Genomic DNA, 26,267 nt, shown 5'->3' with positions numbered 1-26,267 from the left:
TCTTTCCCTCTCTATCTGGTGCCTGGCCTGTGATGACTTGAATAGGACCCTGAGCAGAGCAGCTGCCAACTTGCCTAGGCTCAAGGAGAGAAGACACTTTCAGTAGGAAGGAGGCCAACAGTATTTGTGGTCATATTAAAAAAAAAACTACCTGATAATACTTTGCTAGCATTGGTTTTCTTTCTAGGCTAAATTGTCTTCCCCTGAAATTCTTATGGTGAAGGCCTTATTTGGAAATGGGGTAATTGCAGATGTATTTAGTTAAATTAGAATGAGGTCATGATACTGGAATGGAATGGAACCCTGACCCAATAGGACTGATGTCCTTTTAAGAAGGGGGAATGTAGAGACAGACCCTCACACAGGGAGGACACTCTGTGAAGATAAAGATAGAGATCGACGTTATGCTTCTAGAAGCCAATGAATGCCAAAGATGTCTGGCGAATCCCAACAGCTGGGAGAGTGGTGTGAAACAGATTCTCCCTCAGCCCTCGGAAGAAATCAGCCTGACTCGCACCTTGACCTTGGACTTCTTGACTTCACAACTAGGACACAAGGAATTGCCATTGTTTAAACCACCCATTATGTGGTGTTTTGTTACAGCAGCCCTGGAAAACTAATACAGATGGTTTTTAGTTTCTTTACACTATACTTTCCAATATTTTTAATATTTTTGACAAGCAATGCGTTTCTGCAACAATCAGGAAAAATAGGTTCATTGCATGTAATCATTTCAACTTCTGTGTTCCATAAAACATGGAAATAAACCAAAATCTTACTATGGTTGTATCTAGGTAATGCAGCTATTGGTAACTGTAAAAAAAATTCTTCTATTTCTCTATACTCAATATGTTTTCTCTAAAGAGTATATGTTACTTTAAGGGGGAAAACCTGTAGGAAGCAGCCACCGAAAGTAGAAAGAGCAAGGGCTTCAGGGGGCTTCTGTGGGCCCTGCTGTTAGACCTTGGGGCCTGTTTCCCAGTCTGAATGTGGGGCGCAGTTCTCAGGGCTGCTGGGAGATGCGAATGAAAGCAACCAGTCGCCTGGTGTCTGTGGTCAACCGGACCTTGCCTCTGTTCTCCATAACTTATCCGACAACCTTGTTGATGAGGGGGTTGGGGGGTGAAAGCTGAAGCCCTGGAAGAGCTCCTGCATGTCTTTTTTTTCACTGGTTTTTAGGCGGGAGAGCAAAGGCCTAAAACTCTAGGGAGCCCAGAGGGGACTTTTACAGTGAAGCAAAAGTGACTTGAGCTGGGGGCCTCTTACCCAAGTCCCACCTAAGGCTTTGGGAAGGGTCAAGGTCAAAAATAGATTCACATGGCCACGTGGCCTTGCAAAATCTGCAAAAGGTATTTTAAATATAATCAAGATGGCTGTCTCTTTCCACTCTGCCCCCTGGCCCTGACTCCCACCCCTTGTAGTGATTGTGGGGATTTGGGGACTGAGCTAAGGGAAAGTTGGCTTATGGATACTTTTCATTTGGGCTTAGTGAGATTTATTTGTGTGGTTTGCAGTCACTTCCTTGAATAGGTAAGCTACCGGTGCTGTCCTGGGTAGGAGGGACCGCTGGAGGTATTCCCACAGGCCGGTCTGCCTATTTCGCCTTTGACATCATGCAGGAGCACAGCCGAGGACGGCTTGTACAGAACCTCAGGCTGAAAGCACGTGGGCAGTGGAGGAGAAACAAGATTTGACCTCTACGGAGCCAGAAGGTAGCTACCGTCAGTTTTTTCCTAGATTTCACAGCTCTTGTAAGATAGAAACAGACATAACAGTTTCTCCAAATTCGACAACAATCTTAAAAATGTACATGACATCACAATGATGAATTTAGAAGGTGAAGTAAATTATTCTAAACTTTTAGTGTTGGAGAGAACCCCAAATTGTAATCAAGTAAACATAAAAAAGAATTAACTTTTATTCTCTCTACAGAAACTATTACAAGATCTTTATTTATAGGAAGAAGTGACTAAAAAGGATATACAGCCAAAAAATGTAGAAAAAGCATTATTAAACTCTCTCAGAAGGGTGTTAATAAAAAATATTACATAATTTTGTCTGTTACCAAAAAAACCCCTAGTTTAATTACATTTATAATTTATTCAACGTCAACTTCATTAAATGCATAATGTGTGATTTTGTTTCTCATTCTATATTAATATTTGTGTTCATTCTTAAATTTGTATTGTTATTTTGCCTTCTTTCTCTTACAAGAGGCCTCTGAAGCTTTATCAGATCAGGCTCTTCAAAACCTGCATTTGCCCTCAAGGAGCCCAAATTCCAGATAATCCTGTCCTTCTGAGAAGTTGCTACTTAAGTCCGAGGCTAGTCTTTAGGACTACAGCTTCTCGGTTTTCCCGCTTCCTACCAAAGCCCTGAGATGTGGGGTGTTTACCGATCCCCTCCTTCTGATCTAAGAGGTTTCCGTGTCTCTCTCTAGTCTGAACGTGAGGGTGCTGCTTACTTTATAGTCAGAGTAAACCCATGACTCAAGAGTGTGAGAAAAGGGCGCTCAACTTCCTGGGAAGTTTTCAATACCAAAACATGCCGGGCTTTTGAATAAAGAGTAAAATTCAAAGCCAGTGGATGGAAACTTCCTGTGAAGAGATATTAAAAAAACCCCTAACACTTCCTATTCTTAAAAATAAGAGTTGTTTTTGTCAGAGGATCTGAGCCGTGAGTAGATTTTTTTGGAGATCGGCAGGTGTGATCAGACTCAGGAGTCTGTGATTTCAGTCCTGGGGGAGCCCATCAGCTCCCTCTGCACTCACTGGGCTCGGGGGGTCTTACCCGAGTTCAAAACACAGGGAAAATGGACTTGGGTGATAAAATTACTCTCACATTTATGTGGTTTTAATTTAAAGCCAGGAGTTTCTTTGCTTTTCCCTCTGATCAGAGATAAACATCACCCATTTTGATGGAAATACTCTGTGGTTTTAAAAATATTTCAGGTCTGTGGAATATAACAGTTTTATTACAGAAAGAACATAAAACCAGCCTCTAATATTTGCCCCTTATCCTGCTTGCTGGGATGCAGAAAAAGAGTTAGTAGTGACCATGGGCCAGTTACATAGTCTTCTCATCTATAAAAACTCGGATTTCAATATTCACCTCGTGAAGTTGTGAGAATTAAATAAGATAGCAGTGAATTTAAGGCAAAAGGAAACAAAGAACTCCCCGTCTAGTTACAGCAGCTGGCAGGCACAGCTCAGTATATGCTTGAAGTAAAAAACACAAAAACAAAAGATAACTCCATTAATCTCCTAATCTCCTCCCAGAGAACTTGGGATCTGGAAGACCGCAGAGGGGAAGGACCACGGGGGAAGGGAGAGGTCACGGGCCTTCGGAGATGACGAATATTGAAGGGAGTGGTGGTCGGCATTCCATGACGGCAGCTCGGAGAAATTCTAATGCAAAGGAAGTTCTGCATGGAGCCGAGGAGTGAGAGCAGATGAACCGTGTGCAGGGAACCACTGCCTGTTTTGGGGGTTCAATTAAAGACCCATGTTCATTTATTTGTATTGTTCTTTCATTAACTCAGCGGACATGTAAAGAACATCGAACCTATGTCAGGAAGTCTTCTAGGACTGAGGACGACAAACAGAAATGCGACCCACTCCTGCCCCCAGAGAAGTTAGAGTGTACTAAGGGGAGAAAGCTGTGAAAAGAATAAGGCCAAGGAAACGTGGGGTACAGGGAGGAGGCAGGCTCAGTGAGTGCTCCCCGGGGGAGGGGAGGTGTCCGCACGGCGGGGGCGAAGGGTGTGGGCCCTGTAGACAAGTTCAGGTTGAGGAAATGGAATGAACCGAACACAGGTGGGGTCGGCTCTGCCGGGGCATGGGAGCTGCAGTGGGGGTAACGCCCAGAGCAGTGGGCCTGGGGAGTGGACAGGGTCAGAAGCAGGCATCCTGGGGGCCTGGGCTGCCATGCTTCTGCGGCGAGTCTGTGAGGGGCCACATCTGGGCGTAGTGACAGTGGCCATGAAGGGGACCCCAGGAGCAGACAGACATTGTCTCCTGGGCTGGGCGAGAGGGTGGGGCTGGAGGGTGGTAAGCGCCATGGAGTGGGGTTCGAAAGCTGAGGTTTCCCAGCCCCAGATGCAGGCCAGTTGCATGGCGAGGGCGATGGAGGCCGGAATCCGAAATGAGACATTTTTACAGCCGGGACATTTCATGTATGAGCTTGGACTGGTAGACTGCAGTTCCAATTTTGCCTTTCTACCTTCTAATTCTTTAATCTTCAGGAATGGCGGAAAGTTGTGAAAAGGTGCCGCCATCTCTGCTGTGGGGATGGGTACTCAGATACCAATGCTCACAAATGAGACTGGAAACTTGACTCAGGTGACTTGCTTCATACAGATAACAACCCACCATTGCACATGGGAACAAACACCTGTCAGCATTCTGGGGCAAGAACGGCCGGATTTGGCACTGCCACCTTAGCAGTCGGAGGGGGGGTTTCCTTGGGGGCTAAGTGCCTAATTTTACAGACTGTTTTGCTGTTTGGATCTGCTATAAGGTTTGTGGAATGTGCAAACAACTCCTATCTTTAAAGGACTGCTGAACCTTCCTTGTAATTAAAAACCTTGAGAGGAATGAATTCGGACTGTGTGCACCTCAGTGCGCCCCCTGGGGTCTGTGCGTGTTTGTAGTTCCTTAGGGCTTTAGGTTGAGACAGCTAAGCCTTGCTGTATAAATTCTTTTTAGGAACTAAGTACACGCAGTTCAAATACCAACACCACCCAGAAATTTGCCAGAAAGCAAGCAACATTTTTTTCTGATTTCCAACCATAGTGAAAACCTCATTACTTTTTTTTTTGGTTACAGATTCACAGATAAAAATAATTGGGGTCCTGAATGAAGTGACAGGATGGCTTTCCTGTCACTCTACTGTAGGAGTCCCCCTCTTGACATCTCTCTGGGTCCTTAGCACTTTAATATTTATTTCTCAACATTTATTTGAAAAGTTGCCACATATGCGTCTTTGGAAACTGGTCAGTTTCTAGCTATGTCTAAATGTCCCCTATGGACTTGCAGTTAACACGCCAAAAGAATTTTATCTTGTATAAGCCTAGGGGGGTGCCCCCTGGCCGAGAGCTCTTGGTTAGCTATTCCACGGGCCGTTCTGAAGAAGTCTTGCACCCAGTGGTGCAGTGGGGTGGGCTCCTAACACACCAGCCCTCCCAGACATCGCAGCTGTGAACCCCCCAAAACAACCACCTCAGGGGTCGGGAGAGGGAACAACAGCAGGCAGAGGGGGCTGAGTCTTTGCGAGGGCGGGAGTTTCCTGGTATCCAGCTTCGGCCAGAGGACAGGCTCTGGCTGAGTGTGTGTGTATGTGTCTACGACCCCAATGGAAGGCTTGTCATATTTCTGGCCCAAGGAATCTGAAGGTAGACCCTGGGGCCATCACCATAATGAGAAGGTGAGGGATTACCCCAAGAAGGGGTGACCTAAATCCTGTGTTTGAACTCCACCCGAGTCTCTCGCTGACCCACTGACCACACAGGCAGGAGGCGGACTCAAAGTATCTCGCAGCTGAGGGGAAGAGGCGTGGCCTGAGATCCGCATGGCCGCCTCCCCGCCCCCCGCCCGCCCTGTCACAGGCAAGACAGCGTGAGCGCGCTGAGTGTGACCCGGTCCACTGCGCGTCCAAATGAAACATCACCAGGGACATCGACACGACAGAGTTTGGGGTCTTGACTACATAACCTTCCCTGTGTCCAGGGTACCATCCCAGGCCGTTGAAAATATAAAGAACCAGGAAAATGCTACATGTTTTCAAGAGAAAAGAATCAAAAGAAATGAAGTGGAGATGACTGAAATGATGAAACTGTCAGACAACATGTTAAAGCATATTATGATTAATTACGCTCAGTGGGCTGAACAGAAGTGCTCCAGTAAAGTGGGAAGCGGGGAGATTTCAGAGAAATTGATAATAGATCATAAATGCGAATAGTGCCGACCTGACTTTTTGTTGACTTCAGCGGGAGTCTCTAGTGTCTCCCCATAAGTCCCATAATTGCCTTTTGGTCGGAGATTGATATATATTTTTTAATTCACATTTATTTTTAATTTTTTATTTTATTATTATTCTCACTGGAAGATGTGTTTACTAATTTGAGAGAGAGGGACGTCGATGTGGGAGGGAAAGAACACGCGGTCTCCTTCGTACCGCTGCTCAGGGAGGTGCCCGAACACTTCCGTGTGTGGGACGATGCTGTGACAAACTGAGCCACCCGGCCAGGGCATCAATTTATTAATTTCTATTTCATTAAAGATTTTTTAAAAAACCTTAGCACCGGGGACTAAATTTTGACAGGTGCTTTTTAGGATGTGTGGAGCTGATTACATTTTCCCTACGAGTTTTACTGAAATGATGAATTTCGTTAGTAAATTTCCTGCGTTGACTCACACTTGCATTCCCACACTAACTTCATACATTCCACCTACTCATATTTTATTTAGGGTTTTACATTGATATTCATAAAATTGACCCGTAGTTTCGTTTTCTGTATGTGTGGAATTGTTGCTGTGTTTCGGTAGCAGTATTATACTTGCCTTACAAATATATTTGTAGTTTTCCTTTGGTCTAGGAAGGTTACACCGCATTGCAATGGCCTGCTCTTTAAAGATGGGAGACGTCCCTGTGAACCCACTTGGCCGTCTGGGGAGGGTTGGCTAGAAAGTCTTTGGTGACTTTCTCTGTTTCTTACATGATATACACCTGTTCAGATGTTCTCCTTCTTCTGGAATTAGGTCGGTAAATTGTATTTTTCTAGAGAAATGATCATCTCATGCACATTTTCAAGTGCATGTGCCTGGAGTCGAGCAAAGGAGCCCTCTGATTTTTCAGTTTCTGCTGTGAATTTCCATGATCGTTTCTCATGTCACGTGTTTTCAGTTTCTCTCTTTTCCTTGCTCAGATTGGGCAGAAGTTTGTTTTCATGGAGCCAGCTTTGATTTTATCGATAAGTTCTACTTTTTTGTTTTGAAATTATTAATTTCAACTTTATTTTCATTCTCCCTTTCCTAACCTCATGACTAATGCGCTAAATTCATTCATTTTTATTTTTGTTTATTAATATAATCAAACAAGGCAGTGGCTTTTGACCTTTTTAAAAATCTCATGGCACACATAAACTAATTACTGAAATTCTGTGGCACATCAAAAACCATATTTTTTTGCTGATCTGACAAAACTAGGTGTAATTTTCATGCATTAACACTGGAGGGCGATTGTGGTGTTGGCTGTTGTCACTTTTTAAAATTTGACAGTCGAAAGGAAAAAGGGTCAGTGCCCTTGAGTAAGGAGCTGGATATGACATATTTTTAAAATTCTCGTGGCGCGCTGGCTGGAGATCGGTAACCAAATACATGAGTTTTCATCTGAACGCTGCCTTAGCCATGTCTCAGGTTCTAAAAGGCAGTGTTAGCTGTTCCCCTCATTATGATTTAAAGTTTGGTTACCTGGGATGGGGCTACATTAAGGTGAGCCTTGAGTGGTAAGTGGCTGGCAAAGAATTTTAGACTTGATAAAAATGGCATCAGGAAGCCCTTGGACTTCTTTGGTAAGAAAGTAACAAGATGTGAGTGTTGTTTTAAAGAGGGGACCATTCCACTTTTTAATAGTTAGGTAATATTTGGTAGTCTCCAAAAACACTTTTGGATAAGAAATACCTTTTTCAGCCCTGGCTGGTGTAGCTCAGTGGATTGAGCACAGGCCTGCAAACCACTTGATTGCAGTTTGATTCCCAGTCAGGGCACATGCCTGGGTTGCAGGCCAGTTCCCAGCAGGGGACTAATGAGAGGCAACCATACATTGATATTTCTCTCCTTCTCTCCTTCCCTTCCTCTCTAAAGATAAATAAATAAAATCTTAAAAAAAAAAGAAATACCTTTTTCAGCAAACAAAGGGGGAAAAAGTCTTATTTATTTCCTTCTCGATGGTGATGCGGTTTAATGAACCAAATGAACGCCCATCCGGGACGTCTTGTGACCGTCTCGATGCCTCGTGGCCTTTGGTGAAACGAGTTCTTCACTGACCCTGGGATTTCATACAGAAGCTCCGTTAAGTTGGAAAAACTTCCTAAACTCAATTCTACCATGAAGAAATCATTTCTACTGTGCTCTTCACATCGTCCCCACTAATCTTGAACTCACCTTTGCCTCCAAGGGTGTCTTATCTACTAGATTGTAAATGCCTTCTGCAAGTACAATACCTTTTATATTGTAGGAGGTCATTTGCTAAGTGATTTTACTGAAAACTACTCAGTTGTCATTATAAAATCCTCACAATGTGCATGTGAATCATTGAAATACTTTGAGATTATTATCTGCTTTATCTTTACATGACCTGCCTCATGTTTATGTTTCCTGCATCGCAGTCCACACGTTCCCTTGTCTCATTACACTGAGTAGACAGTCTGTGCTTTCTCCTGCTTTCTGTTACGAAAGGAACTGTGTTAGTGCACCTTCCACTGTATCCATGGTCTCTCTTACTTGATTCTCGTGTCAAGGGCTGAAAGTCCTCCTCCCTATCATTGTTCCCTTTTCTCTCACTGACTGGTTGGGGTGGGGGAGGCGATGGGCCTCTGACAACATTGTATTTCCGAGACTCTTCAGCAGGTAAGGGTAGCCATGTGACTAAGTCTGGCTGCTGGGATGCAGGTCGGAGTTATTGAGCAAGAAAGTTCCTGCCTGGAATTTGGAGGCAGGGCAGGAGGAAGAGACGCATGCTCACAGGAAGGACGCTGGGCTAGAAGGGCAGGCGGCGTGAACAAGACTCGTTATGTCATTTGCAGGGGGGCGGGGCAAAGTGAACAGGTGTTGTAGCAGCAGAGTATTAGCCCCGGCGCTGGGCCCTCCTAAGTGCGGGTCGTGCACCCTGGCTGGCCCTGGTCGGGCAGGAAGCAGGGGCCGGACGGAGGATGTCAGGGAGCCACTGTGCCAGCCCCGATGCAGGGCTACGATTCCCCCCATTTTATGGTTGGAGAAACTGGGGCTCAGGCACTTGGGTACCTGACCCACAGTATCACGTGTAGGGTGCGGACTCAGGTCCTGTGAATTTGGGTCTCATCTCTGTCTTGCGCCAACACATTGACTTTCTTTTCCTACAGAGATGTCACTGTCCTGCGTTCCTTGGGCGTCTCACCCTGCCTCTTCCCCATAGTCTCTACTAGGAGGAGGGCAGCCCGTCACCCCAGTGGCCTCTCCTCCTTCACACGTAATTTGTACCCAAGAGGGGACACAATGCAGGGTCTTTAGTCTACAGTTAAACTACGGCCAGAAAGTGATTTGTTTCTATCTCTAGCAAAATGCTTGTACTCTGACTCCTCAGTACACCGCCCTTAGCAGGGAGAGAGTTAAGCTCTTACACAATTCAATGAAAAAACTCCAACTACGTGAGATCCCACCTGACGTGGGTTTCTGTCTCCTGGACCCTTGAGGAGGAAGGCAGGTGCCGGCGGTCCTTCCAGGGCGATGACAGTCAGGAAAATTCAGCTGGAGTTTATTCTTTTAATCGGCCTTAGAATCAACAGTATTTACCACCCTTTGGCGCTTCTCATCCATGGACACAGGAAGCGCTGTGGCCCTTCACTGATTCGTTTAATTAGCACGACAAGCCCAGGGACCCCGGTGTCACATCAGTGTTGTACTTGCTGAGTTTGGGCTTTGGAGCCACTACGGTTCCTGCTCAGCTCTGGCACAGACCCCCCACCCTGGTCACATCCACAAGTCAGCATTTCTGGACCCAGTCCTGGACGGTGCCAGGTGGGGGGCGGTGGGTGCAGCGTGTCATGCAGGTAGTCACAGTGTGTCACAGAGTGTCCTGTGGGATGCGGGGCACAGCACGGGGCAGCCCACCCCTCCCCCTCTTTGTAGGAGGAGAGAAAACGTCTTACCTTCCCAGGAGGAGGAAACTGTCTGTCAGACTCCAAGACGTTGAATGCTGGGGTTTGCCAAGTGGGCACCTTCACTGACGTGCTTCCTGTCTCTCACTTGGTGAAAGGGGCCCGGGTCCTCCTAAGCCAGGTAGGCCCAGGCAGGTAATGCCGGGGGCCTGGGGAGGGCCAGGGAGTCGGAGGCTGGGGGGTCAGTTCCGGATTTAGGCGGAAGCTCCTCCTTAGGCCTTGACTTCCGGGCTGGTTTTACCACGCACCTGGCTTTGGCATTGGGACCTTGGTGATGGTCCCATTTGTGACTTATGTCCCTGAGGGGGGTCCTGGGGGGGCAGACCTCTTGTGCTCCTGGTCCTCGATGGAAGTGTCATTCTCATGTCATCCAGTTCTCACTGTAAGCGTGGCCCTCTGTTCATGGCCAAGTGTGAAAAATTGTCGGTGTGACCAAGGTGTCGTTAAGGGGACTATCCCATGATATTGTGGGCTGAATCGTGTTGCCCACCCTCCCCCCCACCCCCTGCAGATTTGTCTGTTGAAGTCCTAACTCCTCGAATCTCACAGTGTGACCTAAAGAGATAAAATGAGGTCACTGGAGTGGGTCCCAGTCCAATGTGACTGGTGTCCCTGTGAGAAAGGGAACTTTGGGGACAGACACATGTAGAGAGAAGGCCGTTTGAAGAGCCACGGGGGGACAACCACGCACCAGCCAAGGGGAGGGGCCCAGGACAGATCCTCCCCCCGCGCCCCAAGAGGGAACCGGCCTTGCCAACCCGTTGGTTTCTGTTTCAGCCTCTGCAACTGGGGTCAGCACGTTTCTGCTGTTCGAGGCACTTGTTTGGAGCAGCCTCAGCCGACTCCCTCGCTTGGCAAGCAGACTGGGCACCCTGTTTTCAGAGGCTGGGGTGCTGTGCAGAGAAGTGGGAAGACCACGCTGCGGTGTCTGAAACCCTTTCCTGCACTGTTCAAACCCGGGAACAACCACCCCATTCACTGGACTGCAAGACTCGCATGGACGTCTGCCGCGAACTGTCCTACTTGCCTGTCGTAGGGAGGAGACTGCCAGGCTAATCCTGCTTTTTTAAAATAAGGACATTTGGGGCAGGGTTTTTGAGGTCCGGGTTGGGTCACGTGGATGTCAGGTCGATGGCAGACTGGGATCGATGTGAGGCTTCCAGCACATGGAAGTTATTGGCGAAAAATCGCAGGTTCGCAGTGAGACGTTGCTGAAAATGAGGTGGGACTTTTCCTTTTCGGTCCTGAAATACTTAGTACAGCCTGGCCACGTGAGACTTGCTGAAAACTGTGACCATAACTGTCAGTATCCAACTCTGGGAAAGGACTGCTCTTCCTATGTCAGCTGTCAGAGGGGGAGTGTCTGCCCTTAAATTTATACACTAGTGGAGGTGCTCAGTTAAGTACTTTTAGAGATTTTATTGGGTCTGAATGTGCTGCCTGGAGCTATCTGAGTTACAACGTTTTTAACTTAGTAATACACTGTTAGTATCACCTCTGAAAGAGTAGGTCTTCACCACCTAGTAGCTAGCCAGCACAAAAATATTTCTTTTGCAAATCAAAAACACAGCATTTTATGAGAGAAGTTGATAAAATATGGAGAATCTCCAAGTGTTTTCAAGAGCTGGATAAATACCTTGACCATGGGCATTGAAGTTCTGATAGATGAGAAACAGTCTAACATTATCCCTGCTAATAATTGAACAAATGGAGCATTATAGAAATAAGGTTTTTAAAAGGACCAAAAGGTTTAATTCACAAAAACCAGGAAACATTATATTTGCTGTAATATGTTATATATTCCCATTCCTCTGTTTTACATACTAAATTTTCTGGCCTCTGAGTGATCATTTGCTGGAAAAATGGCTAAATGCAGATACATATTTATGGTTTTGCAAACATTGAAACCACAGAGATTGTCTTTTTTCCTAAACATGAGATACCCAGCTCTGCCTGCTAGTCTAAAACAACACACACACACACACACACACACACACACACACACTCTGTACATGCTTGTGGAAAGAATAGATGTGTGAATGATTTTCCTGGTGGGTCTCCATGAACCAAGGGAAAGGAAGCAACGTTTTGAACATTTTTACTTTGAGAAAGGCGGACGATTTATTGTAGTGAGATTACATTGAAGTTTTATGTACAACACCCAATGCATATAAAGTGATTTCCTCCACACCACCGGCAGAAACATCCCTGACCTATAAGGAAACTCAAAGTGCTACAGATCAGTTGGTACCGATGTAATGCATTTTCTCTAGTCCACCCCAAGGACCGATCAGGTGATTGAAGGACCTACCCAAGCATTTCACTCAGGCTGGCCTCCTGTTTGACCGGCGTTCGTAATGTTTGTGACCGTTCTGGACCCTGAACTCTGTAAGCAAATGCTTGCCATCTGTTTCTCTCTTCTTCCTGTGGTTGCTTTGTTATCAGACTGTTGCTTAGTCAACTTCTAACAGAGACTTAATACCTTTTCCCCTTAAACGGAGCTTGTGGAAAACATGAAAATCGGCCTGCCATTGGAGACAACACTGAGAAAAGAAAACAATATTTTTAAACACTAACTGGTAGAAAAGTGCCCCAGGAGGCAGAGGAGAGCAATGCAGTTTACGCCAAGTTCACAAACAAATATGTACACGTATTTACATAGATACCTTTGCACTCGGCGCCTTGGGCGGAACACACTTTGTACACGCACAATCTGTTGCACAAACCCAGGCACACACAGACCCGACTCAAGGGCCTCTGGGCAGCTGCTGTCTCTGAGGAGGGCTCTGCACAACCTCTCAAAGGGAGCTTATTCTCGACTTTTTGAAAACAGTCTGGGCGCAGTTCTGTGTGCAGCCACGACCGGGCCATGGAGTCGGCCTGCCTTCCTAAATGTAGGATTCCCTGGCATATGGCAGCGGGTCGGCCTCAAAGGCCGGCTGACTGCAGCGCTGTGCCAGGTACTCCCACTGACTCTTCTGCCTGCACAGGGACACAGGGGTGAGCTGGGGAGGCTCGGGCCTCGCAGTGCTGGTCGCTTGTCCTGTCATTTCTCCAGAAGCGCAGACAGCTCTGCTCTGTTTCCAGCTCCCAGTCCTGGCGGACAGTATGTGCCTAGCAAGAGGCTCTTGGCCACACAGATTTCCCGAGTCCCCTCCGTGGGGAAAAGGTTGGTGAGGAGGCAGCCCGGCATCCAGGCTGAGCATCCTGGCCCTCATGCTGCCGACTGTCTGGCTCCCGAAGGCGGTGAGGCCCAGGGCCTGGCCCCGCACGGCCTCCTCGTAGGACGGTGGGCTTCCCGGGTGCCTCCGGTCCACCAGGTGGAACACGTCCTCCACGGACAGGGCAAAGGTCCTCGAGCTAAAGTCCACAGCTGCCTGGCAGTGGGCCTCGGACAAGCTCTCCTGGATGATTCGCCCAGCGAGCTGGCTTTCTTTTTTGAAGTCTTTCCCTGCCGGGTCCCTGGACTTGGACTTGATAGAGGCTGAGCTGGGGGTCCGGCTCAGCCCTTTCTTGTGAGAGGCAAAGGAGAACGACATGGAGTGCTTTTTGATTTCTCTGCTGGGCTTGCTTTTATCGGCCTTTGTAAAAGACTGATGTCGGGTAAAGAAGTTTCTTTTAGGACTGGAAGGGGAAGCCACAGGCGAGCTGTCCAGAGGTGTGTCCAGAGAGCCACTGGAGGGGACCTTGGGCGCTGGTCCCTGCGGCGACCCCAAACCCTGAGCTGAGTTATTCATCCTCAGGTCCTGTGGCCTCTGGTTTTTGCCTTCCACTGCAGGGAACACCTCCTCTGGGAACGGGTCCTCAGCGTCCTCGCTGTCTGGACGAGAGGCTGGCCGGGCCCGCCTGAAGTCATCCTCGCTCCGGGTCAGTTTTGGGTCAGTTCCGGGGCCCCCGAGGTGGCCCTGCAGGGACGCCATGCTGGGCTCTGAGTACCTCCTGTCCAGCTCACTGAGGCTGCTCTTCAGTCTGGAAACAGTGCTGACGGCGGGCTCCCGGCGCAGCTGCCAGGTGCGCTGCGGGCCTCTGGGCTCCGAGGGCACTGCGGGCGGCCTGCCAGGAGAGCCGATGGCACTGCTGGGGTCCGCGTCGGGGTCGTTGCTGTCGTAGGCCGAGTCGTTCTGCAGGGTCGACGTGTCTGTGGAAGTTAAAGGACAGGTGAGCTTTCCGTTCCGATTCTTTTAGAAACAAACTGCCGTGCAGTTCTCCCACCTGTGTCAGGTGTGGCACCAGGTAAGTGGGCGGAGCAACTTTGGGGTTGGAAATAAAAGTTGCTTGCCACATTAAATTTTTGTTTTTTTTTCAAAAGCCACTACATTGAGATGAGAGAAACAGGAAACAGCATTTCCCTGAAAGTGTATTGGTCTCAAATTTAAAAATGGATCCTTCGAATGGCTCTTTTATTGGGTCCATTTCCGTTTTAATGGACCTACATTCCATTAGCAGAAACAAACGTTTCTTACCCCACCCCTCTAGCTGAAGTGGACTCAGTCAAAGGAGCACTTCTTCAAGACTCTTAGTAGGGAGGGGGGGCTCCAGACTCGGCCTGAAGGCAGAAGCCTGCACCCTGAGAGGGTGTCAAGGAAGATTCGAGAGCGAAGTGTTCATGTTTAGCGCCCTCCCTACAGGTGAGTCCACTCTCCTTAGGGGGTCTGTGCTCCAAATACCAGAGACACTTCACGTCGCAATGGAACGCAGCCCTCAGGAGCGGACCCTGCGTTCGGTACCTGAACTGCTGTCGACCTGCTCCAGGGATTCCTGGGAAGCCACGCTGGAATGTGCCGGAACGATCTCCCCGAAGATTTCAAAGCAGTTGTCGATGAGGAATTCCACCAAAGCCTTAACCTGTGAGGACACAGGAGCGGGTTGTCAGCTTAAACACATCTCTATTTTTCTTAAAGGGACAGGGGACTTGGTGGGGGTCGGCTGTTCGGAGGGTGCCCAAAGGAACAGAAGCAATTTTGTGTCTAAAAAGAACACACAAAAAATTGATCTTAAAGTTACTTTAAGGCATGTGTTTTTCCCTTTGAGAATGAAGAACTTTTGCTTTAAAGTAACAAAGGTCTTTTCCCTTAAGTAAGGAGCTTCTCAAATCAGTGGTTGGACACAAACCACACAGTCACATCAGGGAGAGGCCCAAGGGACAAAAACGGAAGGACTCTTGCCTCCTGGGAGACTGGGGTGCGACAAGCGGCAGCACCAAGCCCGGTGCTGCAGGCTGACAAAGGGCGCGGCCCAGGCCTGTGAGCTCAGTTAACCCAGGCGTTCCAGAGAGGAGTGAGACAAAACATTCCTATTGCATGTGGTCACTGCACCTTCGAGTCAGAGGGATTCGGCCGAGTTTCATCACTGTGACTTGCGCACAGATGGTGTGATTGTATACTTAGAGTTTCTCAGAAAGGGACGGGAACGCACCTTGTTGTTCAAGTCTCTCTGGGCCTCGAAGGACAGGGTTTGGTCGTTCTCCCGGGTCAGCATGTTGGGCCCCACGCAGATGGCGAGGTTGCTGGCGTCCATCTTGCTGACCTCGGAGTTCTTGCTGATCAGGTGCAGCACGGAGACCAGGTGCCTGAGCAACAGGAGGTTGGGCCGCGGCAGCTTGTCGGCCACCCTGGAACCAAGCGCAGGGAAGAGTTTAGAGGAGGCGGGTGGTCCTTCTGGTTGCAGCTGAAACTTCCGGGCTAACTCAGACTTCCTCTGAAATGAGGAAGTTGCCTTTTCACAAGTAACATTGTGAAATATTCAGACTTCCAGCAGCAGCTGACATGGAGTGAAACTGGTGAACCACAACACGGGAAGACCTGAGAAACTGATCTTTATAACCAGGACACTAAACAACGCTGCTTTTGAATTATTTATATGGATCTTAGGTTAGGAGACATTTGCCCCTGCCACAAGTACCATAGGTTAGCATTTTGAAAACTGTTTTGCTAAGGAATCGTTCAGCCGTGGAGATTGTGTTTTTGTTTCTCACACTGCAAGACTGTTTTTTTTTTAAAACAGAAACGTTTGCCTTTTTCTGAACTGTGATCATGAAACAAAGCTGAGGCATTTTGGTACCATTCTGAGAAATCCTTATGGAGAAGAAATCTGTTTATAAAGCATGTTCGTAGCTGCGGCCAAGGCAGCATTTAAATGGCAACATTGTTACTAATAAATAATAAGTTTGATTTTTAAAACCTTATGTTTTCAAAAAACGAAATGGAAACTAATATATGAATCATTTTCATTTTTCATAAGAAGTTATTATTTTGAAAGAGCTTTACATCTTTAGGTAGAAAAGAATTTTCATTCTGGAACATTCTAATGCCTTCAATTCTATAAATATTCGATATTTCATGAAAAATATTCAGCCATGTGGGATATTCCTAATATATAGGTGCGTTTTCATAGGATTTGACAAAAGTGCTGATATTTTAAAGTTAGGCTTTAAGATTCTCTGGTCACTAACAGGTCATACTTTCATTTAATTATTTTTGCTGTGACTGGGATTTGTTTCATATAGTTGTCATTTCGGTTAATTATAAGAATGTGGAATGTGTTGTGGAATTTTATGAACAAAATAATCCCTTCCAGATTTGTTTTACTGTGCTTTAAGGAATGTTTTATGGGAGGTGGCTGCCTTGCGGGGCACCATTCTATGGGGGTGAAGGATAACCCCCAGTTCCCACGCCTGGCTGTCTGGCCTGTTTGGAGACTTTCATCTATGATTCTGTCTCACACCCTCTTGAATGACTTACAGTTTTAGACTCTCCCACCTCCTGTGATCTGTACAGAAGTTCACATTCAACTTTTTGGAAAAGTACTGCCTTTCATTTGGCTGAAACACTCTTTGTAAATGTCCAGGCTAACTCCCGATTTTTACTCTGGGAGTAGATGCACAATCCCACTCTGACCCCCTGGTCGTCCCAGGTTTCATGGCACACGCTGACCGGTGCGTAGCGAATGCACAGATGGAGCCGAGGGGGCCAGGCCCCCGGAGCAGCTGTGACCACTCACCGTTTCAGGGCCTCAATCCTGTGCTCCTCGTCCGGCATCTCCAGGGCGCCCATCCACTCCTCAAACAGGTCCCAGGACAGCAGCTTCCGTGGGATGCCCCTGAGGAAGTCCTGGAGGAGGAAGGGAGGGCACGGTTGGGCCTGTCTGTGTCCCACAGGGTGCTGGCGTCTTTATCTCAACTTGGTTCCCTCTCAGGGAGTCTGTGCCCATCCTGCCACTGGCTGTGTCCCCTCCTTCCTGCACTGGATTCACTGGGGGAACTCTCTCTCAGTCTCTCTCTCTCTCATTGTCTCTCAGCAGCTTCCTAACAACAGGCACAGTGAGGCTCCCATCCAAGGAGCCACCAGACTCAGGGGTGTGCACTTGGCCACGGGACAACCCGAGTGCCTTTCTCATCAAAATTGTGGGGGAATTTAATGCCTTGCTCTCTACTGGAATCTGGGATCACCGAAACACAGATGTTTATATAAACAAAGAAGAGGCTTAACTATAAAAGTTAAACCCTGAGATCAGTTGACTTCGATCTTCAGAGAGAAAGCCCATTTCCCACATCCAGAGAGTTAATGCGTTAGAGCCCCTGGGCGGTTCTTTGGCACCAACGCTGGGAACTCACCTTAAAGACGGCTGCCAGGAGGTGCACAGGGAGGCTGTGCAGCTCCACCACGCCCCCGGAGTTCAGCTCCTCCTTGAGCTCTTTGCGGGCTTTCTCATTGGCTGCTTTCCTGAATATCCCTTCGGTGGAAGGGCCTTTGAGGCACAGAATAGCGAGAATATCCTACAAAGAAAAGGCAGGCGAATAGGAAATGGTTACCCTTGGCGTGAAGACACACTTTGCTAGGTAGGAGAAGGAGAACCAAAACAGGATAGAAACATGTATAGGACTAAATCTGTAGAACTAAAATAGCGCATAGGAACAGCAGCTAACTTTACCTGTCACGAAATATCCTCTCCATGGGAGCTAGTTCTCCACGATACTAGGTTAGTCTAAACAAGGGACTGCCAATGCCAGTTTGTCCTTTCGGTCTGGTTGCTACCAAATGCCCCCCTCAAACCTGCCGTTTTGCTAAGAGGAAGTACGTTGGGGAAGATCTAATTCTCAACATTCTGAAATTATGTCAGGCCTCCCTCCTTGGGAATGTTCCATAGAAACAGTGGGGGTACGATTGTGTGTGCTGTCCCCTAGGACTGTTGATTTTTCAGAAGCCACACGTTTTCAGCATTCTCAACACTATGAAGTCAAGCATAGAGTGACCACCAGTCTGAGCTCCTGGGCAAATACTCGCAGCCAGGTGTCGTCCTGGCTGCACTCGCAGGTGGGATGCCTTTTCTAAAAGGGGCAGTGCCAACAACTGGCCTCGGCACGTTCAGCTGGCGGATGGCACTCGGGCTACCCGAGGCTTTTTCACATCTGGCGGAAAACTCGAGTAGGTTTACCGACAAATGTGTGCCTACCTGAATGGGTCTGGGGAGTGTGTCGTCGTCACCACAGATGATGGACAAGGGCTGATCAAAAAGGGACGTTTTCAACTCCGGCTCTGAAGCCCCAGAGAAATCTGATGAAGGAGAAAGCCTTCTCATGAGAAAGGGCCAGGAGATCACCTTCTTCCTCTTCTTAACTTCTGCAGTGAGACAACAAGGCAAGGAGCAAATTTAAGTTAAAATGTTAACAAACGAAGGCCCACGAGAGACAGGGGTATCGTCGGTCACAGAGTGTCCTCTGTGGTGTGCCATGTGGGGGAAACACTTTTGAAAAAACTGAGAAGGCAAAGGGTGTGCCTCTTAATCTCAAAAGAACCAACCTAGAAACAGCCGCATTGTTCCCGGGGCAACCAACCCCTAAACAACAACAGCAGCGTTCAAAGTCTCCACCTTTCCTGTTTTTACCCTTCACCAGATGTCTGCGGCAGAAAATTGGCCGCGTTGTGCCGGTCAGAAGCAACCATCTTAACATATTGACCTTCCTGACTGGGGTGGACATCTTTGATGTTTAATATATTATTTTAATTTGTTCCTTTGACTAGTGAAGAAAACGGAACTTAGGAGGAGAGGAAGTGACTTGCTGAAGAGGATCCTTTTGAAGACACTTAGCAGGGCTGGCTGTTCAACCTCTGCAGCCACGCTGGCACCAGCTGGCCACTAGAGGGAGCTACATCACTCAGCTCATCTGCAGTCACCGCCAGGGTTTCAGCTGCAGGTCTGGGGAGACCACTGTGCTGCAAGAGGCCTGAGCCTGGGCTCTGCAATTGGAAGTGATCAGTAGGCCTTGCCAAGATGCTCTATCTTTGCAAAGTCCTGAAGATGTGTGTGCAATGAATACTGCCTCTCACAATTTCCCTTCTTTTTCTCTTTTCTCCTTCCTTCTCCTTTCCCCCCCTAATTATAAAACCTGTATTTTCTGAGTGCATTGGTGTATGTCTCTATACATTTTATACTGGCAAGTGGAAGAGGATGGGTGGAGGAGTGGTTGTCCTCCTAGTTCAGGAGCCCTGGGTCAGGGTAGCACTGTGAGAAAAATGAAAAGTGAACCATAGGTTCTTTGGAATTTGGTACCAGCAGAGATAGCTACCTGGGCTCTTCTACTTTCCACTAGAAAAGGGAGGAAATGGAAAAGGCATTGCGTTCTCCTTCATGTGTATGCATGCTTTGATCGTCAAAGCATCAGCAGCCAGGAGGTCTGTCACCGCACCGACCCCCCCCCCAGAACCACCGGAAAAGCTGGGAGGTGGTTGCAGGGAGGGGCCGTTCCCTCTGAGCACCCTGGTGCCCGAGGGAGCTGGAGCCAGCCTGCCACTTAAGTGTTAATGTTTTGCGGTCTTTAAAAGAACACTAAAAAAAAAAAAATTCCTAGTAGACCGAAGTCCTGTGGTTTTGCAAACCAAGAACATTCAGTTGTCAGCACCGACATAAAAGACCAGCATGTTTTCAAAACTCACCAAGTAGCCGGCAGATGCTGTCCTCACTCTCGCATGATGCCAACAGAGGGTGTTCCTTGATGTCACCCTAAAAATACGTTTATTTTAGTTCAAAATAATGAGGGAAGAAACCTGCCCAGGCTTTCCCCATAAAACACACATGTAACACTTTGTTCACGTTAAAAATTAGTCAGTAAGAGTCCGCTGATTTTTCCGGCTTCTAGAATTAATAGCAAAGTCTTGATTGTTTCATATAAATCCTCATGATGTGTTTAATATACTGCATGTATGATATTAATTTTTAACTCTAATAACTAAGTAAGCTGAACAATATTCCACTACACAGAAAGTTTTCCACTGTCTCCCAGTGCAGATAAAGAAAACTTCTAAAAAAATTGCTTTCTTACCTCTGACTGACATTCAATTAATGTCTCCATATTACTGGCATTTAGTGTTTTTGACTAAAAGAAAAGAAAAATTAAGTTAGGCAACCATTCGACTTGAGTCCAGAAAACAAGAGTTAATGAATGAAGACAGGGCAGAGGGGGCACCTACGGCATTGCAGCTGTTCATCAACTTCATGAGAACTTCAGCCGACTGCCCAGTGACGAATGTCACTCCCCTGTGGCCTGGGCTCTGCCTGCGGGGAAAGCACACGGGGCAGGGTCAGGAGGGACACGCATGATAAGTTGCCCAATTTCAGAGCCACTTTACCAGCACACAAAGTTTGAAACTATTGGGCAGAAACGTTTTCATTTAGAGTACAGTTGTGTGTTCCTGGATGTCTTACACTATTAAAAACAGCCTCTGAACACACATTTCTTAGTTAAACCTGATATTGTCCCCATGCCAAATGTTGTTGTGCATTTACTACATCAAGAGATAATTTGAAAAACAAGTCTGATAACAGCTAATGTTTCTGGTGGGGAGCACAGAGAGCTTGCTATGTGCCAGATATTCCATTAAGAGCCTCTCGAGACATTGCTCATTTAACCCGACAAGGAAAAAACTCACTCCTGGATGCACTTACAAGTAGACTCAAACCAAAGAGAACACTCACAGAAGTCCAGTGCCCCCCCACATACAAGCTTCACCTTGAAGCAAAGCTTCCCGTGTTCAGAATCTGTATAACCCTGTTGCATATTCCACTGTGCAGCTGTTTTCTTTCGGATCTGAGCTGAAAGACCAGGGACCTGCTAGCTGCCGACATGCCCTGAAGCACCCGTCTGGTGAGTTTATGGCACTTACCCTGGGAGGGCCCCCCAGCCAGCGTGCCTTTCCCTCTGGGAGCTGCGGGAAGCGGGAGAAGCAGCCTGACACAGCTCCTGCTGACCCACCGGCAGAGAGCAGGAGCTGGACTGCTCCGACTTCACGTGTTCTGCCTTATAAGTGAGGGGGTGGAAACTCGGAACCGACCGGGGGCCGGAAAGAGCATCACGGGCTGTCACCCAGGCTGAGCCAGAACGGAGAGCACCTACTTCCTCATTCCTTTTAGGGCAGCTCTGATTCTTCACTTTTTTTCTTCTTCCATTGCAAAGGAAAAAAAAGTCTGTAAACTACTAGAGGTGGAAAAGATGACATATGGCCATAGGTAAAGGCTCTGACTAATGTCACAGGTGGGATGTGTGACTACAAGTGGGGGTTATTCTGAATGTAAACATCACTTTATTTTCTACAGTGGTAATTTCAGCCCCCCCTTTTTGTATCCTGTTTGAGTGCCGTCTCCCCTCACACCCACCATCTGTTACCTCTGTCACCACCTGAGTGCAGGACATCATCTTTCCAGGACACCTGGGATGTGCGACGGGGAAATGGCCACCCCCCAAAGCCTGGTCTGTTTCCTTGGGAACTGGGTGGAGAGTCCCCTAGAACACTTGTCATCACAGGCACCTCTTCTCTGTCCCCAGCTTCTCGTCAAAATTAACACTGAATTCACAGAGCAGCTTTCAGGCTGACAAGGATGGAAAACAAAAACTTCATTTGATCAGACCAAGTTCAAGGAGAACGGAGATGGTGGATTTCACCTGCGGCTGCCTCCTTCTGGATAACAGAGTGTGCCTGGACTTTCCCATGGCTGAAAGGCTCTCTCTGAAGTGACTCAAACGCCCTGACAGTAGAACATAGACCGTGATGCACCCACACAGGGCAGAGTTATGTAGCAGGAAGAACATGTGATCCAAAAATATGTTCAACAACGGGGTTGGGTCTCCCAAAAAGACACCGAGTGAAAGCAGCCAGACCCCAAAGTGCACGTCTGCCTGTAAAGCACAAAGACAGGGAAGCCGTGTAGCTGGACCTAGCCTAGGACTGGGCACGCAGAGGGTGCTCAGCAAACCATTTCCTAATAGATACATTGACCTAGAGTCATTACTGGACATGTATCACTATAATATACTCTTGGCTAATGTGTATTTCATGAATGGTTTTTCATCTGATATGCTTTTGGGGTTCTTCTAAAAACTTAGTGTTTGTGCTGCCCTTACAATCAAAACATCAATCTTCGATTGAAATATTCCCTCCCCCCTTTTTTTAAATGAAGACTGTATTCTCTAACCCTTCAGGTTTTTTCTTTCTGTCATGCCCTGTCCCCCACCGTAAACATTCAACCAGTGATTTAAAACTGTTTATTTTTTTCATGGGCTCCTATATTCAAAGGAAGATCATGTATCTAGAATTCTGATAAATAAAATATGAAAAACATGTAACTGTTCTCTAGTGGCGAATGGTGGGAGACAAGGGGCCTGTCCTTTCTGCCTCTTCTCCTGACAAGCTCAAGCTGGGGGCGCCCTTGAAGGAGCTCACAGAAGTCCGTGGGGTCGTTCTACAGCAGCGGTTCCCTGTGTGCATTCTGGGAGCCTGGAGGTCCCCGAGACCCTTTCGGGAGGGTCCACGGGGTCATAACGATGCTCTGGTACGGCAGGAACGCACGCTTGTGTCTATTTAGCATTAAAATTTTCTCACCTTTAGTTTATTCCAAGGTACACATTGGTAGCTATCACTTACATAAGTTAAGCTCTTAAGAATTGGCAATAATTTTGTAAAAAGCGTTCCTGAAACCACAACGTTTGAGAAGCACTGACCAAATTCTACACACTTGCCCTGTGTCATTTCCCCATTATTTCCACTGGAATGGCTGAAGCCATTTTCAGGGACAATCACAGTCACCGAGTGTGGTCTGCCGGTCCAGCTGCACTCGCCCCAGAGCGAAGGTGGAGACCTCTCCCTGCACTGAGTCCCCTGCCCTGCCACCTGCCGCCTGCCGCCTTTCCCGGGGCAGTGGCACCAAGGCGCCCTCTGCCATCTGCTCGCGTCTGGGTCTCGGGTTCTTCATGGCGGTCACTTCCCTTCTCGGTTCCTTTGGGGACAACGTCCCTTTACTATAACCTCAGCCGTCGACAGATGGCAACGTGGAAGAATGAGGAAGTCAGTCAAATATAAGAAAAGGGTCATTTCCCACTGGATATGTAATTCTAAAATTTTTTGAACTTTTAAGTAAGATGTAATTGTTGTTAGGGGCTAGGTGTTTTTCTCAGGTAGAGGTTCATGCCTTTAAATTTATCATAAAATAGAATAAGAAAGAGACATAAACATTCATTTCAGTAACAACTCTTTTGAAAAGTAAAGTAATAGATTTTATGTTTGTTAATGATGTGGTAACTTTGGACATCTCGAAAAAATGATTAAAATGCAAATGCTATCAATTATATTGAATTAAAACTACCCTCTAATCTAGTTTTTTATCCCTCTTTTGTTTTTTGGTTTTTTCTGACCCTTAGAGGCAGACTTCGTGCACGGTCCTGAAACTTCAGTTTCGTGAATGAAAATACACAGAATACCATTTACATCATCTTTGAGAAACACAGAGGTTGAAGGTTCATGACCTGCAAACCCGTCACCCGGACAGGTTAGCATTTTCCACTGGTGCGTATTCTTCTTTCAACCTACCACACCCGCTTTAGCAAGGGAGGGAGGGGCCGCGCTCTCTGGGCTTGGAAGTCATTAGTAGGCACAACAGAAAGGAGTAAGTCAGGGCTTGGCTGCTTTTTAAAGCAGGAATGTCTTTGGGCTGTTCTTGTAGACGAGCCCTCTGATGAGAAGTTGTAGAAGGAAGTTCCCCCCTTGGTGCCCCTGGGAGAGCTGGACAGTTATCGCCTAATCAGTAAGTAAGTTTTGAAACTGGTGGACAGCCGCCCTCGGCAGCTGCCCAGGTGGCCGACTGAGGGGACAGTGCCCATCCTTAGTGCTGTGTGTCCGGCTCCTGGCTCCCACTGTGGCGTGGGGTGGTGGGGACAGAGCACACTTGCGTGCTGTCTGCTGGACAATAGCAGGAGAGTGTGTCACTACGGTGTGCAGCAGGGCAGCAGGCACGTGTGTGTCACTGGGGTGAGAATGGTGGGAGGAGCGCCTCCGTCCTTGCCCATGGGATCAGCAGACTTGTGTTAATATCGGCGCTCTAGGATTCGGCTCTTGGACTCTCTAGTTTGGCCCAAAGTAAGGAAGCCTCATGTGAGACCAGCTTGAGACGACAGGTCTCGGCATCCCGAGTCCTAGGCGGTGCCTTCTCCGGTGACCTGGAGCCACAGACACGCCTGCCCATCTCCCCACCTCCTCGGTCCACAGCCTTGAGCCCCACCCTCTTCCTGGAGGAGGAAAGCCCCGGTTGTTCCCATCCCAGATCCTCTAGCTCCACCAGACCCTGGGGGCTGGGACGTCTGTGTCCCAGGCCCAGGCTGGGCGGGGGCAGAGGCCTGGTAACCGGCGCTTAGAATAAAGCACCGAGGGGGCAGTGGTGTCAACCGCAGCCCAAGGCTTGGCCTCGCTCTGCCACAAACTCGCTGCTGTCCTGACCAGTTTGGATCAGACGAACTCGAACTCACTGCTGTCCTCGGATCAAACATGGGATTCGGGAATCGGCCCAATCCTTTTTGTATGGTGACACTGGTCCTAGTGAATTAGCAGTGAAACTCCTTGTCTGCCTCTCCTCTGAGAAACTTCGAGGAAAGTCTCTGGGGTGTGGGGGCTGAAAGAGACTTTCCGACTCTTCGAGCCCAGGACCCACAGAGGCTGTCCCCGGGAGAGGGCAGGTGTGGACTCGGTCTGGGGTACAGTAAGTCCAGTCCACGTCCTCAAAGGCCATTTCTTTCTTCCTGGCAGGACAGGGGCTGTCCTCCAGCCAAACTCAAACTCACACTATTGCATGAGGGTTACCTGAACTTCTCCGGGTTTGCTGGGACCACAGCACCCCAGAAACACTGCAGTGTCCTCGCATCTCCCGGGCTTCTTGTGCTCTGTGCGCACAAGTGCTTGCATTTCTGCCGTGGGGCACATTAAAACCTGCCTCTCAGATCTTTGAGATAATTAATTTATCTTTGTGTTGGAATATAAAATAGCCAAATACAAAATTGCAGAAAATAGTATTTGAAGAATTCTGTGTTTTCAGAAAGCTGGCTTAAAAATTAGAAAGGCTAGAACAAAATGTTCTTTTAAAACTGCCTTCCCCACTTACTGAGATCAAGATGAAGAATGGAAATAAAACATCCTGCAATCAGGCGATTAGAATCTGTAAATTGATGGCCAAGGGACCACAGCGTCAGGGGCAATGTGCCAACTTATATCTCTCACTTTAAGAACTAAAGAATCCTTCCTTTCTAATGATATTTTGGCCCAAAATATTGCACACACACACACACACAAAACACCATGTCAAAAAGTACGCCTTAAAATCAGTTAACTACAATATAGTTCAGCAGATTTTTTTAAAAGAGAAAATTATGAAAACTGAGGTTCTTTGTTAGCAGTCTACAAAATTCATGTGTGGCATTTGCAAAAAAAAATCTAAATAAGAAAGTAGAGACTATAAAAAATGTTTAGTTAGCTTCATGCTTTTTAAATGGCTTTAAAAGAGATCTTTCCTCTAGTTTACTTTTTTAAAAAATTCTACTGAGTACTTTTTTCATTTGTTTTTTGAAAAAAATTATGCAGAGCTTTTACCTCCCGGTTTAAATTTTAGAAAAGTACTTGTCATTTTGAATGTGTGTGGGCCTTTCTCAGAGGCTGCGCCTTATTTGGCGTCGCCGGAGAAAACCTCCTGGGCGTGGCCTCGGAAGGTGGCCCTGGCTCTGGGGCGCTGGGTGCTTGGGTGGTGTAGCCACAGGTGGGCAGCGAGGCCGGCAGGCACCCAGCGCCCACGGGGACAAGGGGCAGGAAGGGTCTCCACCCACTCCAGCCTGGATGGGCGGGTCGGCGACTGGGGGCTGTGCTCATTGGGTGGCTTGATCTCATTTGCACTTTTTAGTTCGGGCTCAGCTACCAACCACTCAGCATGTTCCTTACCCCTTAGTGACTGGTACTGTGGAGGGATTGTTTTCCTTGGTAATGAAAGCTTTTCTGAGGCACTAGTCTGGACTGGTTGTGACTGAGAGCCCAGGACCAGTCCCGGGCTG

General features: G+C 47.7%; 1 protein-coding gene and 1 long non-coding RNA gene across 2 annotated transcripts; one reads left to right on the top strand and one right to left on the bottom strand.

The window, feature by feature from the left end:
* Positions 1–11,317: 11,317 nt before the first annotated feature.
* TAGAP (T cell activation RhoGTPase activating protein) lies at positions 11,318–21,209 on the bottom strand. The gene is made up of 10 exons (XM_037126158.2): positions 21,073–21,209; positions 20,380–20,464; positions 20,232–20,285; positions 19,846–19,912; positions 18,365–18,531; positions 17,526–17,687; positions 16,913–17,022; positions 15,329–15,524; positions 14,641–14,758; positions 11,318–14,051 (listed from the first exon to the last, which is right to left on the bottom strand). Exons 2-10 carry the CDS (start codon positions 20,404–20,406, stop codon positions 12,802–12,804), a joined length of 2,151 nt encoding a protein of 716 aa, XP_036982053.2. The 5' UTR covers positions 20,407–20,464; positions 21,073–21,209; the 3' UTR covers positions 11,318–12,801.
* Positions 14,020–22,461, top strand: LOC128627974 (uncharacterized). Its single transcript, XR_008392279.1, has 3 exons — positions 14,020–14,071; positions 20,981–21,053; positions 21,732–22,461. It is a non-coding gene; the product is annotated as an uncharacterized LOC128627974 (long non-coding RNA).
* Positions 22,462–26,267: the final 3,806 nt, after the last annotated feature.

The sequence above is a fragment of the Artibeus jamaicensis genome, unplaced genomic scaffold, assembly GCF_021234435.1.
Source record: "Artibeus jamaicensis isolate MK-2021 breed Jamaican fruit bat unplaced genomic scaffold, CSHL_Jam_final contig_497, whole genome shotgun sequence".
Classification (NCBI taxonomy): Eukaryota; Metazoa; Chordata; class Mammalia; order Chiroptera; family Phyllostomidae; genus Artibeus; species Artibeus jamaicensis.
The sequence above is the reverse complement of the archived record's forward strand: the minus strand, read 5'-3'. Positions and strand labels throughout refer to the sequence as shown.